Source organism: Salvelinus fontinalis, chromosome 18, assembly GCF_029448725.1.
Source record: "Salvelinus fontinalis isolate EN_2023a chromosome 18, ASM2944872v1, whole genome shotgun sequence".
In the NCBI taxonomy this organism is placed as follows: Eukaryota; Metazoa; Chordata; class Actinopteri; order Salmoniformes; family Salmonidae; genus Salvelinus; species Salvelinus fontinalis.
The window spans coordinates 27186364-27202108 of record NC_074682.1 but is presented as its reverse complement, the minus strand read 5'-3'; the positions used below and the strand labels follow the sequence as shown (position 1 = coordinate 27202108).

At 44.1% G+C, this 15745-nt stretch overlaps 1 protein-coding gene across 6 annotated transcripts in view; it reads left to right on the top strand.

The window, feature by feature from the left end:
- Positions 1-15745, top strand: part of LOC129815236 (serine/threonine-protein kinase WNK2-like) — a 52642-nt gene that overhangs the window by 26066 nt on the left and 10831 nt on the right. For all 6 annotated transcript variants that reach the window (XM_055868843.1, XM_055868842.1, XM_055868841.1 and 3 more), the window contains 6 exons: positions 1346-1516; positions 2768-2920; positions 3649-3966; positions 8415-8467; positions 14006-14168; positions 14372-14488. In XM_055868843.1, the coding sequence (XP_055724818.1) occupies positions 1346-1516; positions 2768-2920; positions 3649-3966; positions 8415-8467; positions 14006-14168; positions 14372-14488 (975 nt within the window). The remainder of the gene's footprint in view (positions 1-1345; positions 1517-2767; positions 2921-3648; positions 3967-8414; positions 8468-14005; positions 14169-14371; positions 14489-15745) is intronic.

Genomic DNA, 15745 nt, shown 5'->3' with positions numbered 1-15745 from the left:
CAATCACCCCCATCCTGCCATCCTGGTTACAAAGCCCATACAATGCCCCTCTGACCTGCCCCTGCCCCACTCCCACTCCCACTCCTGCAGAGCCTGTGCGAGCTTCGACCTTCTACTGAGGACCAGGATGGAGGCCGGGGAGTCTCTAGGCCACCCCCACATGCCCCCCCTCCCTCCCTCTCCCCAGTGCTCACCATTCCACACCCCCTCACCAATCTCCCCCCACCCCCGCTCACTGCTCAATCTCCCTCCAATCACCTCCTCCCTGTCTGCTCCTCCATCTCCCTTCTGGACCACACCCTCACATCTTGCCCCACCTCCTTACCTATTGGTCCGCTCCTCTAGTGGAGGTCTGTCCCTGCTCAACCAATGTCTAAGACACATCGTCAGTCGCAGGAGCAGCTCCCCAACACCGATAGACACCCTGTACTGGCCCAGCCAAAGCTATGGAAAGGCTGGGCTTCGCAGGACCAGCTCCCCTATACCACCAGACACCGGGGCCTACTGGCCCGGCCAAAGCCAGCCCACCTCTCCTGTGCCTGAGCATTCTAATCAAGACCAGGGCTTGGGCCTGAGTTTGGAAAAGGCTCTGCTTCTATCGCCACATGACAGCGAAGGCAGACCAGGTGGTCCAGGTGGCTCAATGGTAGGTCAGGGATACGACAGGCTTGATTGAACTTTGACCATGCCCATCAGTTGCCATAGCAACACCCGGCCTAGCTGCAGCAGGGGCATGGGGCTGGTTCTTCTTCCTGCTTTGCTCAGCTTCCTCTGTCCCTCCCATGATGACCAAGTGCAACATTACTTCCCAATCCAAAATCCACCCCTAATAGGATTACAAAGTTCCGGTAACTTCCCAAATTTCCCAGGTCTTCCAGAACTCCTGATCGGAGGATTGCAGATTTCCTGCTTATTTCCTCCTGATTCTGGAAATCTTCCTCTTGCGATTTCTGAAAAACCTGGGTAATTTGGAAAAGTTACTGAAATGTTGCAACACTTCCCCCTAGCCTCAGTTCTAACTGTTTCTGTTCCCTCCTCAGCAGACAGAGAATGTCTTGGATGACTATTTATTCTATGATATGATGGATCACCTGTGTAGATCCCCTTACCACTGCAACAGCCTCTCCCCTTTACCCTGCAGTTTCTAGCAGCAATATCAACCCTGCTCACAATTATTCACTCCTGTGTTGCTCCTGCGAAGGAATATTTCTCAGTTGAAGATGCTGATGATTTTTTTGTGTTGGTCTCAATGTAAATTTTATTCTCATGATGATTGTTCTATATGATGTGTTCTAGATCATCTTAGCCATGAGCTGAAAGCCAGCCTTTCCCCTGTGTGTTCCAGCCCAGTACAGGATTGACCCAGCCCCAGGCTCAGCATATCTCTGCTCCAGCCATCCCAGGGCCTACAGTACATAAGAGCAGACCAGCTGCAATACAGAGCTTCCCAGCTGCTGCCCATATCCCCACTGGACAGGCACAGGCACATACTGCTACTGCCCAGCCCAACCAGGAGGTAAGGGTCTGTTCTGAATCCAACACTTGGGTGTGAATGTGTGTTTGTGTATGTGCATGTGTGTGTGTACCTGTGAGTGTGTAGCTATGAGAAGTGATAGTTTGTGGGACTCTCATTGACAAAATCTTGACTGTCCAGTCAGATGCTGTCTGTCCCCAGGCTTCTGTTCAATGAGCAGAGATGAAGGTGGCTGTGATGTTTGTTGTTCTCAGCTGTGAGTACAGTATATTCACTTGTCAATAAGCCCTGTGGTGTGTATGTGTGAGCCCGGAGCCTTGTGTTTCTGTGTGTGTGTGTGTGTGTGTGTGTGTGTGTGTGTGTGTGTGTGTGTGTGTGTGTGTGTGTGTGTGTGTGTGTGTGTGTGTGTGTGTGTGTGTGTGTGTGTTTCTGTGTGGGTGGGTGGGTGTGTTTGTGTGTGGGTGGGTATGTGTTTGTGTGTGGGTGGGTGGGTGGGTGGGTGGGTGTTTGTTTGTTTGTGTGTTGGTGGGTGTGTTTTTGTTTGTTTGTGTGTGGGTGTGTGGGTGGGTGGGTGTGTGTGTGTTTGTGTGTGGGTGGGTGGGTGTTTGTTTGTGTGTGGGTGGGTGTGTGTTTGTGTGTGGGTGTGTGGTTGTGTGTGGGTGGGTGTTTGTGCGTGGGTGGGTGGGTGGGTGGATGTGTGTTTGTGTGTGGGTGTGTGGGTGTGTGGTTGTGTGTGGGTGGGTGTTTGTGTGTGGGTGGGTGTGTGTATTTGTGTGTGGGGGTGTGTGTTTGTGTGTGGGTGGGTTTGTGTTTGTGTGTGGGTGGGTGGGTATGTGTTTGTGTGTGTTTGTGTGTGGGTGGGTGGGTGTGTGTTTGTGTTTGTGTGTGGGTGTGTGTTTGTATGTGTGTGGGTGGGTGGGTGTTTGTGTGTGGGTGGGTGGGTGGGTGGGTGTGTGTTTGTTTCTGGGTGTGTGTGTGTGCATATGTGTTTGTGGTCAACCAGACCCGATGACAGAGTATGTGTGGTACGTGTACCAGTCAGACAGACAAACAGACAGATACGGCTGTTTGCCAACCAGACTTGGTGACAGGACAGGCAGAGTGTTTGAGGCAATAGATTATGTTTGTGGAACAGGACAGATATAGATGTTCAATTAACTTTGTCATGACGTTTAGTCACCCTGCCTGTCTGTCTCTCTTTCCCCTCTCCTCTATCCTCTCTCTCCCCCATTTCTCCCTCTCTCTCTCTCTCTCTCTCTCTCTCGCTCTCTATCTCTCTCTCTCATACTACAGTTGTCTACCAGTCAGCCTCTACCTGAGCAGTGCTCTGACATCACCACCAGTCTTGTCCAATCAGCTGCCTCCCTGGACAGCAGTGCTCCTCCCCCTCTACAGCAGCCTGCCCAGGCCACACCCCCTCTCCAGCCACTACAGATCAAGACACAGGTGGGTAGTAGATAGTCTCGCTTGACAGACTCATGACGCTCAAGCAACACAGATACAGTTGAAATTGGAAGTTTACATACACTTAGGTTGGAGTCATTAAAACTCGTTTTCAACCACTCCACAAATTTCTTGTTAACAAACTATAGTTTTGGCAAGTCGGTTTGGACATCTACTTTGTGCATGACACAAGTCATTTTTCCAACAATTGTTTACAGACAGATTATTTCACTTATAATTCACTGTATCACAATTCCAGTGGGTCAGAAGTTAACATACACTAAGACTGTGCCTTTAAACAGCTTGGAAAATTCCAGAAAATGTCATGGCTTTAGAAGCTTCTGATGAGGCTAATTGACATAATTTGAGTCAATTGGAGGTGTACCTGTGGATGTATTTCAAGGCCTACCTTCAAACTCAGTGCCTCTTTGCTTGACATCATGGGAAAATCAAAAGATATCAGCCAAGTCCTCAGAAAAAACCTCCACAAGTCTGGTTCATCCTTGGAAGCAATTTCCAAACGCCTGAAGGTACCACGTTCATCTGAACAAACAATAGTACGCAAGTACATGGGACTACGTAGCCGTCATACCGCTCAGGAAGTAGACGCGTTCTGTCTCCTAGAGATGAACGTACTTTGGTGCGAAAAGTGCAAATCATGTTGTGGGGGTGCTTTTCTGCAGGAGGTTCTGTAATAGGTTCTGTAATACCTAAGTTATTCCTCCCTCCAGATCCAGACTGGTGCCCCTCAGGACCCCCAGGAAGAGGCTCCGGTGTCAGCACTGGCCCCGCTGCACCCCGTCCAGCCTGCCGTCCTGTCCCCTCCTTGGAAGGGGAATGTGGTTGACCCCGACCCTGCTGCTACAGCCGGGTCTGATCAGACACTCCCTGAGAGCCCAGCCCCGGCCCCACCCCTGGCTCCGGCCTCGGCTCTGGCTGTAGCCCTGCAGCAGGCTGGCACCCAGAAAGGTGCCAGCCTGCCCACGACTCAGCAGAACCTGGACACTGCGTCCATATCTACCGTTTCCCAACCTGAGGCACGTCAAGAGGTAGGTAGCTACAATACCCTACCCTACAGTTCCCTACCCTACAGTTCCCTACAGTACCCTACAGTCCTCTACAGTTCCCTACCCTACAGTTCCTTACCCTACAGTCCCCTACAGTTCCCTACCCTACAGTTCCCTACAGTTCCCTACAGTTCCCTTCAGTTCTCTACAGTTCACTACCCTACAGTTCCCTACAGTACCCTACAGGTCCCTACCCTACAGTTCCCTACAGTTCCCTACCCTACAGTACCCTACAGTTCCCTACTGTTCCCTACAGTACCCTACTGTCCCCTACCCTACAGTTATCTACAGTACCCTACCCTACAGTACCCTACAGTTCCCTACAGTACCCAACAGCTACCTACAGTACCCTACAGTCCCCTACAGTTCCCTACCCTACAGTTCCCTTCAGTTCTCTACAGTTCCCTAACCTACAGTTCCCTACAGTACCCTACAGTTCCCTACCCTACAGTCCTCTACAGTTCCCTACAGTACCCTACAGTTCCCTACAGTACCCTACAGTTCCCTAACCTACAGTTCCCTACAGTACCCTACAGTTCCCTACCCTACAGTCCTCTACAGTTCCCTACAGTACCCTACAGTTCCCTACAGTACCCTACAGTTCCCTAACCTACAGTCCTCTACAGTTCCCTACAGTACCCTACAGTTCCCTACAGTACCCTACAGTTCCTTACCCAACAGTTCCCTACAGTACCCTACAGTTCCCTACAGTACCCTACAGTTCCCTACAGTACCCTACAGTTCCCTACAGTACCCTACAGTTCCTTACCCGACAGTTCCCTACAGTACCCTACAGTTTCCTACCCTACAATCCCCTACAGTTCCCTACCCTACAGTTCCCTACCCTAAAGTACCCTACAGTTCCCTTCAGTTCTCTACAGTTCCCTACCCTACAGTACCCTACAGTCCCCTACAGTTACCTTCCCTACAGTACCCAACAGTTACCTACCCTACAGTTCCCTACCCTACAGTACCCTACAGTTCCCTAGAGTTCCCTACTGTTCCCTACAGTACCCTACTGACCCCTACCCTACAGTACCCTACAGTTCTCTACAGTTCCCTACCCTACAGTACCCTACAGTACCCTACAGGGCCCTACAGTGCCCAACAGTTCCCTTCAGTTCTCTACAGTTCCCTACCCTACAGTCCTCTACAGTTCCCTACAGTACCCTACAGTATCCTACAGTTCCCTACCCTACAGTCCCCTACAGTTCCCTTCAGTTCTCTACAGTTCCTTACCCGACAGTTCCCTACAGTACCCTACAGTTTCCTACCTTACAGTCCCCTACAGTTCCCTACCCTACAGTTCCCTACAGTACCCTACAGTTCCCTTCAGTTCTCTACAGTTCCCTACCCTACAGTTACCTACAGTACCCTACAGTCCCCTACAGTTACCTTCCCTACAGTACCCAACAGTTACCTACCCTACAGTTCCCTACCCTACAGTACCCTACAGTTCCCTACAGTTCTCTGGAGTTCCCTACCCTACAGTTCTCTACAGTACCCTACAGTTCCCTACAGTCCCCTACAGTTCCCTACCCTACAGTTCCCTACCCTACAGTACCCTACAGTTCCCTTCAGTTCTCTACAGTTCCCTACCCTACAGTTCCCTTCAGTTCTCTACAGTTCCCTACCCTACAGTACCCTAAAGTTACCTACAGTACCCTACAGTTCCGTACAGTTCCCTACCCTACAGTTCCCTACAGTACCCTAAAGTTATCTACAGTTCCCTACCCTACAGTTCCCTACAGTTCCCTACAGTACCCTAACGTTACCTACAGTACCCTACAGTTCCCTACAGTTCTCTACCCTACAGTTCCCTATAGTTCCCTACAGTACCCTACAGTTCCCTACCCCACAGTTCCCTACTGTTCCCTATCCTACAGTTCCCTACAGTTCCCTACAGTACCCTACAGTACCCTACAGTTACCTACAGTCCCATACAGTACCCTACAGTCCCCTACAGTTCCCTACCCTACAGTTCCCTATAGTTCCCTACAGTTCCCTACACTACAGTACCCTAGAGTTCTCTATAGTTCCCTACAGTACCCTACAGTTCCCTACCCTACAGTTCCCTACAGTTCTCTACCCTACAGCACCCTACAGTTACCTACAGTCCCCTACAGTTCCCTAACCTACAGTTCCCTATAGTTCCCTACAGTTCCCATACCCTACAGTTCCCTACAGTACCCTACAGTTCCCTACCCTACAGTACCCTACTGTTCCCTACAGTTCCCTACAGTACCCTACAGTTACATACAGTTCCCTACAGTACCCCACAGTTCCCTACAGTACCCTACTGTTCCCTACAGTTCCCTACAGTACCCTACAGTTACATACAGTTCCCTAAAGTACCCTACAGTACCCCACAGTTCCCTACAGTACCCTACAGTCCCCTACAGTTCCCTACCCTACAGTTCCCTACAGTTCCCTACCCTACTGTTCCCTACCGTACAGTTCCCTACAGTTCCCTACCCTACTGTTCCATACCCTACAGTTCCCTACCCTACAGTTTCCTACCCTACTGTTCCATACCCTACTGTTCCCTACCCAACAGTTCCCTATAGTTCCCTACAGTATCCTACATCACATCACAGACACAATTCTTACTCAACTCCCACACACTGCACAGCACATACTGTGAACACTAATCCTACATGTACAGTGGGGCAAAAAAGTATTTTGTCAGCCACCAATTGTGCAAGTTCTCCCACTTAAAAAGATGAGAGAGGACTGTAATTTTCATCATAGGTACACTTCAACTATGACAGACAAAATGAGAAGAAAAAAAATCCAGAAAATCCCATTGTAGGATTTTTTATGAATTTATTTGCAAATTATGGTGGAAAATAAGTATTTGGTCAACAACAAAAGTTTATCTCAATACTTTGTTATATACCCTTTGTTGGCAATGACAGAGGTCAAATGTTTTCTGTAAGTCTTCACAAGGTTTTCACACACTGTTGCTGATATTTTGGCCCATTCCTCCATGCAGATCTCCTCTAGAGCAGTGATGTTTTGGGGCTGTTGCTGGGCAACACGGACTTTCAACTCCCTCCAAAGATTTTCTATAGGGTTGAGATCTGGAGACTGGCTAGGCCACTCCAGGACCTTGAAATGCTTCTTACGAAGCCACTCCTTCGTTGCCCGGGCGGTGTGTTGGGGATCATTGTCATGCTGAAAGACCCAGCCACGTTTCATCTTCAATGCTCTTGCTGATGGAAGGAGGTTTTCACTCAAAATCTCACGATACATGGCCCCATTTATTCTTTCCTTTACACGGATCAGTCGTCCTGGTCCCTTTGCAGAAAAACAGCCCCAAAGCATGATGTTTCCACCCCCATGCTTCACAGTAGGTATGGTGTTCTTTGGATGGAACTCAGCGTTCTTTGTCCTCCAAACACGACGAGTTGAGTTTTTACCAAAAAGTTATATTTTGGTTTCATCTGACCATATGACATTCTCCCAATCTTCTTCCGGATCATCCAAATGCTCTCTAGCAAACTTCAGATGGGCCTGGACATGTACTGGCTTAAGCAGGGGGACACGTCTGGCACTGCAGGATTTGAGTCCCTGGCGGCGTAGTGTGTTACTGATGGTAGGCTTTGTTACTTTGGTCCCAGCTCTCTGCAGGTCATTCACTAGGTCCCCCCGTGTGGTTCTGGGATTTTTGCTCACCATTCTTGTGATCATTTTGACCCCACGGGGTGAGATCTTGCGTGGAGCCCCAGATCGAGGGAGAATATCAGTGGTCTTGTATGTCTTCCATTTCCTAATAATTGCTCCCACAGTTGATTTCTTCAAACCAAGCTGCTTACCTATTGCAGATTCAGTCTTCCCAGCCTGGTGCAGGTCTACAATTTTGTTTCTGGTGTCCTTTGACAGCTCTTTGGTCTTGGCCATAGTGGAGTTTGGAGTGTGACTGTTTGAGGTTGTGGACAGGTGTCTTTTATACTGATAACAAGTTCAAACAGGTGCCATTAATACAGGTAACGAGTGGAGGACAGAGGAGCCTCTTAAAGAAGAAGTTACAGGTCTGTGAGAGCCAGAAATCTTGCTTGTTTGTAGGTGACTTTCTGGATTTTTTTTTCTAATTGTGTCTGTCATAGTTGAAGTGTACCTATGATGAAAATTACAGGCCTCTCTCATCTTTTTAAGTGGAAGAACTTGCACAATTGGTGGCTGACTAAATACTTTTTTGCCCCACTGTATCCGGGAACACTTACCTTGTGTGTTGGCTATGCACTACTCATATTGTAAATGTAGGTTATGTCCCAAATGGCCCCCTATTTACTACATAGTGCCCTATGAGCGCTGGTCAAAAGTAGTGCACTATATAGGAAGGAATAGGGTGCCATTTGGGACACAGGCATACTCTACCCCATATGACATGTTTTGTGAATCCAACAACCCCATTGTCTTTCCCTCAGGAGCCAGTGCAAGAGAAACCCATGGCGTTTCACAGTTATGCAGGCTATGACAGGTGTGTGGCCATACCTTCTGACCTTGACTAGAGTGTTGTTAAGATGTTTTCCCCAAATGTACAGTACAGGGGCTGTAGTGGGTACAATGAGAGTGACCCTGACTCTCTGTGAATAATAAACCTAGAACACTACTCTGTGTGACAATGGACACCTTGCCCTGTCAAACCTGAATGTTTTATTTTGTATCAATCCTGAATGTTTTATTTTTATTATTATTATATATTTTTTAAGGGGTGGATCAGAATTAATATTGAGTATTAATGTAATTGTCTGCATCATTTCCAATCCCCCATATATTTTTGGGGTAAATATATATATCCATATACATACATACATACATATACATACCTATATATATATATATATATATATATATATATATATATATATATATATATATATATATATATATATATATATATATATATACAGTTGAAGTCGGAAGTTTACATACACCTTAGCCAAATACTCAGTTTTTCACAATTCCTGACATTTAATCCTAGTAAAATTCACTGTCTTAGGTCAGTTAGGATCACCACTTTATTTTAAGAATGTGAAATGTCAGAATAATAGTAGAGAGAATGATTTACTTCAGCTTTTATTTCATCACATTCCCAGTGGGTCAGAAGTTTACATACACTCAATTAGTATTTGGTAGCATTGCCTTTAAATTGTTTAACTTGGGTCAAACGTTTTGGGTAGTGCTTTTTCAGTTCTGCCCACAAATGTTCTATAGGATTGAGGTCAGCGCTTTGTGATGGCCACTCCAATACCTTGACTTTGTTGTCCTTACCCGTTTTGCCACACCTTTGGAAGTATGCTTGGGGTCATTGTCCATTTGGAAGACCCATTTGCGACCAAGCTTTAACTTCCTGACTGATGTCTTGAGATGTTGCTTCATTATATCCACATCATTTTCCTCCCTCATGATGCCATCTATTTTGTGAAGTGTACCAGTCCCTCCTGCAGAAAAGCACCCCCACAACATGATGCTGCCACCCCCGTGCTTCACGGTTGGGATGGTGTTCTTCGGCTTGCAAGCCTCTCTCTTTTTCCTCCAAACATAACGATGGTCATTATGGCCAAACAGTTCTATTTTTGTTTCATTAGACCAGAGGACATTTCTCCAAAAAGTACAATCTTTGTCCCCATGTGAAGTTGGAAACCATAGTCTGGCTTTTTTATGGCGGTTTTGGAGCAGTTGCTTCTTCCTTGCTGAGCGGCCTTTCAGGTTATGTCGATATAGGACTCGTTTTACTGTGGATATAGATACTTTTGTACCTGTTTCTCTAGGAAACAGAGCGCGTCTCCTTCCTGAGCAGTATGACGGCTGCGTGGTCCCATGGTGTTTATACTTGCGTACTATTGTTTGTACAGATGAACGTGGTATCTTCAGTCATTTGGAAATTGCTTCCAAGGATGAACCAGACTTGTGGAGGTCTACAATTTTTTTTCTGAGGTCTTGGCTGATATCTTTTGATTTTCCCACGATGTCAAGCAAAGAGGCACTGAGTTTGAAGGTAGGTAGAGAAATACATCCACAGGTACACCTCCAATTGACACAAATGATGTCAATTAGCCTCATCAGAAGCTTCTAAAGCCATGTCATAATTTTTCTGGAATTTTTCAAGCTGCTTAAAGGCACAGTCAACTTAGTGTATGTAAACTTCTGACCCACTGGAATTGTGATACAGTGAATTAGAAGTGAAATAATCTGTCTGTAAACAATTGTTGGAAAAATGACTTGTGTCATGCACAAAGTAGATGTCCTAACCGACTTGCCAAAACTATAGTTTGTTAACAAGAAATTTGTGGAGTGGTTGAAAAAGTAGTTTTAATGACTCCAACCTAAGTGTATTCAAACTTCCGACCTCAACTGTATTTTATATAGTCTGTTATTGAATAATATATTTGTATATATAAACATTCATACATACATACGTATATATAAACATTCATACATATACACATATTTACATACATACATATTTATTTATTTTTGAACCTTTATTATTTCCCGCAAACCCTACCACCCCTTCTCCAAATTGAGTAAACTAATAAACAATAACACTTAGGCTTCTACCTTCAGTTTATACATCTTATACACATTTTACAGACACAATCTATTTTACAATAGTTATATTTTGCTTGTTTTTAGTCCTTCCTCTATTTCTGATGTCCATCCAGTTTGATTTCTGTTTGTAACTGTGCTATTTCACAACATTTCTGAACCTATATACATTTTACAAACCCTGTATGTTTTTCAATGTTTATCTTGTTGTTATTAGTCCCACCCTTCCGCTCCATTCAACCCCTCCCATCTATCTCTTAACACCATCCATTTTGGATTTCTATTTGCCATATATTTTTCAACTGTGCTGTGATGCTTCACAAAAGTACTGAGCCTTTCTATTCTCATAGCTTCTACAGATTGTAAATTAAAGATAACATTTTTTGCTAAAATAATTATATTACTGATTGACTATGACTTTTCAAATCACCCAGTATTGCTATCTGCAGCGTTAGTAAATGTACCAATTCTTCAGCCATTCCTGGACCTGTGACCAAAAACGAGCTACATATGGAAAGTACCAAAATAAATGATCTAATGACTCTGCCTCCTCGCAGCAAAATCTGTAGAGCTGGGAAGATTGTATCCCCCATATATATAACATTCTATTGGTTGCAAGAATTTTGTATAATAATTTAAATGGAAAAATGTGAAGCTTTGAATCCGGCGTTGTTTTGCGTGTCAATTCATAAACCATGGAATCGGTACATCGAAATCTCTTCCCAACTATTTTGCAATTTATATGGCACAGCTGTCAATTTTTTGGTCCTTAAATGAAATTGCTATATGTTTTTATTTATCACAGTTTTTCTTTAACCATTTATGGTCTTTAATGCAGGGCCGACATACAAGTTCCTTACTTTTTCCCCCTTCTACTTGCCTCTTCCATTTTTTGTGGTAATGCTGCAATTAGTTGGTTGTAATTTTGGGTAGAGCAGACATTTCCATATGTCTGTGTTAGCTGCATGTGTGACATAACTCCACCAGTCCAATTTATGATATAATTTACAAAAATTTTCTTTTTTTAAAATGTCATCGAAAAATATGTTTTTTTAATCAATTAGTATAATTGAGTTTGACCACAATATCAAATCAAATCAAAGTGTATTTGTCACGTGTGCCGAATACAACATGTGTAGACTTTACAGTGTTATGCTTACTTACAGGCTCTAACCAATAGTGCAAAAAATGTGTTAGGTGAACAATAGGTAAGTAAAGAAATAAAACAACAGTGAAAAGACAGGCTATATACAGTAGCTAGGCTATACAAGTAGCGAGGCTACATACAGACACCGGTTAGTCAGGCTGATTGAGGTAGTATGTACATGTAGATATGGTTAAAGTGACTATGCATATATGATGAACAGGGAGTAGCATTAGCGTAAAAGAGGGGTTAGCGGGTGGTGGGTGGCGGGACACAATGCAGATAGCCCGGTTAGCCAATGTGCGGGAGCACTGGTTGGTCGGCCCAATTGAGGTAGTATGTACATGAATGTATAGTTAAAGTGACTATGCATTTGTTGTATTATTTGTTCTGTTTTTTCAGGTGGATTAAACTGAAATTGCAACCAACTTTCTAAGTCTTTTTTAAAAAATAATATTATTTCGGAGATTATTTCATTTTCAAATAACTGAAAGTGAGCAGTTGTAATCTGAATAAAGGGAAAAAGGCCATTCTTGAACATGGGGTGAGACATTCCTACCAATTTACTGGAGAACCATTTCGGGTTTAAGTATAATTTTGTATGACTGATGCCTTTAGTGAGAGGACTAGTGCTTTAATATTTAATAGTTTCTGCCCTCCGAATTCATATTCGTTACATAAATAGGCCTTTTAATTTTGTCTGGCTCACCATTCCAAATAAAATTGAATATTTTTGGTTCATATAATTTAAAAAGCACGTCACTAGGTGTAGGCAAAACCATAAGCAAATAGGTAAACTGTGATATGACTAAAGTTAATCAGGGTGATTTTTCAACAAATAGACAGGTATTTTCCTTTCCATGGTAGCAAGATCTTATCTATTTTTGCTAACTTTCTATACAAATTTCTTGTAGTGAGAACATTTCTTTCTTTCTGGATTTGTATACCGAGTATGTCCACATCCCTGTCAGACCATTTTATTGGTAAACTACACGGTCATGTAAATGTATAATTTTTTAGTGATCCAATTCGAAATATAGTACACTCATCATAATTTGGTTTTAATCCAGAGAAGTTAGCAAAAGTATATAGATCTTCTATGAGGCTGCAGAGGGATTCTAATTGTGGTTTTAAAAGAAAACATGAATCATCAGCATACAATGACACCTTTGTTTTTAAGCCATGGATTTCTAATCCCTTAATATTATTGTTGGGTCTAATTTTAACAGCTAACATTTCGATGGAAATAATAAATAGATATGCCGATGGTGGACAACCTTGTTTTACTCCTCTTGACAGATGTAGCCATTATTTACTATTTTACTATGAATGTTTTCTTATTGAAATGTTAACCTTCCAACCCAGTGACTACACCAGAGTGCTATCTTAGTGAGTGGCAACACATAAGATCTCTATCTCTGTGCCACAAGCAGAAAGAGAGAGAGAAATAGACAGAGGAAAGAGTGTTAAAAGTGTTCTTTGAGTGTTCTTTCTCTCTGCCAAAAGCAGAAAGAGAGTGACGGAGAGAGAGAGACAGAGAGGAGAGAGAGACAGGAGAGAGAGACAGACAGACAAAGAGGAGAGAGAGAGATGAGAGAGAGACAGGAGAGATGAATGAGAAGAAGAGAATGTGAGGATCCAAGCCTTTTTTTTAATTGTTCGCCTAAAATGACATACCCAAATGTAACTGCATGAACCTCAGGACCTGAAGCAAAGATATGCCTATTCTTGATACCATTTGAAAGGAAACACTTTGAAGTTTGTGAAAATTTGAAATTAATGTTGGAGAATATAACACACTAGATCTGATAAAAGATAATACAAATATATATTTTTTGTTTTTTTGTATTTTTTTTGTACCATCTTTGAAATGCACGAGAAAGTCCTTGATGTATTATGCCAGCCCAGGCACAATTTAGACTTTGGCCACTAGATGGCAGCAGTGTATGTGCAACGTTTTAGACTGATCCAATAAACCATTGCATATATGTTCAAAATGTTGTATCAAGACTGGCCAAATGTGCCTAATTGGTTAATTCATACATTTTCAAGTTTGTAATTGTGCACTCTCCTCAAACAATAGCATGGTACTCTTTCACTGTAATAGCTACTGTAAATTGGACAGTTCAGTTAGACTAACAAGAATGTAAGCTTTCTGCCCATATCAGATATGTCTATGTCCTGGGAATTCTTTTTGTTTCTTACAACCTCATGCTAATCACATTAGCCTACGTTAGCTCAACCATCCCACGGGGAGGAGGGGGGGACCGATCCTGTAGAGGTTAAAAGTGTTCTTTACCTCCTTCATATCCCTACCTTTAGCTTCAACTCAGATGTGGCGTCGGGTAAGGAGATGAGTGATGGCTACGATGGCTCGGCCAGCAGCGGGAAGGGGGACGGGAAGCCCCGGAAACACCACCGCAAGTCGACCCGCACGCGCTCACGCCAAGAGAAGACCAACAAGCCCAAACTGAGCATGCTCAATGTAAGTCCGTCAGTCCTGACTACCCACCTCTCCGAACTGACCAATGGTCAAGGTTTTTGCCATTCATAAACTATTCAGTAAGTCCAAAGGATAAAGTTTAAAACAGAAATGACCATTTATACTGTATATTCATATATTGCTATATTCAAAGTATATGCATATTCGTACTTGCACATTAAAAGTTATTTCTCCTTCTCCCTCAGGTGAGCAACACAGGCAATAAGATGGTGGAGTGCCAGCTGGAGACCCACAACCACAAAATGGTAACCTTCAAGTTTGACCTGGACGGAGATGCTCCAGAAGAAATTGCTATTTACATGGTGAGGTCATGACCTTGGCAGACCTGTCTGCATCCCAAATGGGTGTTGGGTTCTACTAAGCTAACATATGGAATTGTTTTAAGATGGTCATATCATGAATAATTTAGTTATTTGATTTGGACTTTAGGCCTTTAGGTATCAAAAACATATACAGTTGAAGTCAGAAGTTTACATACACCTTAGCCAAATCAACGTTTATTTGTCACGTGTGCCGAATACAACATGTGTAGACCTTACAGTGTAATGCTTACTTACAGGCTCTAACCAATAGTGCAAAAAAGGTGTTAGGTGAACAATAGGTAAGTAAATAAATTAAACAACAGTAAAAAGACAGGCTATATACAGTAGCGAGGCTATACAAGTAGCGAGGCTACATACAGACACCGGTTAGTCAGGCTGATTGAGGTAGTATGTACATGTAGATATGGTTAAAGTGACTATGCATATATGATGAACAGAGAGTAGCAGTAGCGTAAAAGAGGGGTTGGTGGGTGGCGGGCCACAATGCAGATAGCCCGGTTAGCCAATGTGCGGGAGCACTGGTTGGTCGGCCCAATTGAGGTAGTATGTACATGAATGTATATTTAAAGTGACTATGCATATATGATCAACAGAGAGTAGCAGCAGCATAAAAAGAGGGTCTGAGGGGGTTGGGGGGGGGCACACAATGCAAATAGTCCGGGTAGCCATTTGATTACCTGTTAAGGAGTCCTATGGCTTGGGTGTAAAAACTGTTGAGAAGCCTTTTTGTCCTAGACTTGGCACTCCGGTACCGCTTGCCATGCGGTAGTAGATAGAACAGTCTATGACTGGAGTTGCTGGGGTCTTTGACAATTTTTAGGGCCTTCCTCTGGCCTGGTGTAGTGGTCCTGGATGGCAGGCAGCTTAGCCCCAGTGATGTACTGGGCCGTACGCACTACCCTCTGTAGTGCCTTGCGGTCAGAGGCCGAGCAATTGCCGTACCAGGCAGTGATGCAACCAGCCAGGATGCTCTCGATGTTGCAGCTGTAGAACCTTTTGAGGATCTGAGGACCCATGCCAAATCTTTTTAGTTTCCTGAGGGGGAATAGGCTTTGTCGTGCCCTCTTCACGACTGTCTTGGTGTTTTTGGACCATTCTAGTTTGTTGTTGATGTGGACACCGAGGAACTTGAAGCTCTCAACCTGCTCCACTACAGCCCCGTCGATGAGAATGGGGTTGTGCTCGGTCCTCCTTTTCCTGTAGTCCATAATCATCTCCTTAGTCTTGGCTACGTTG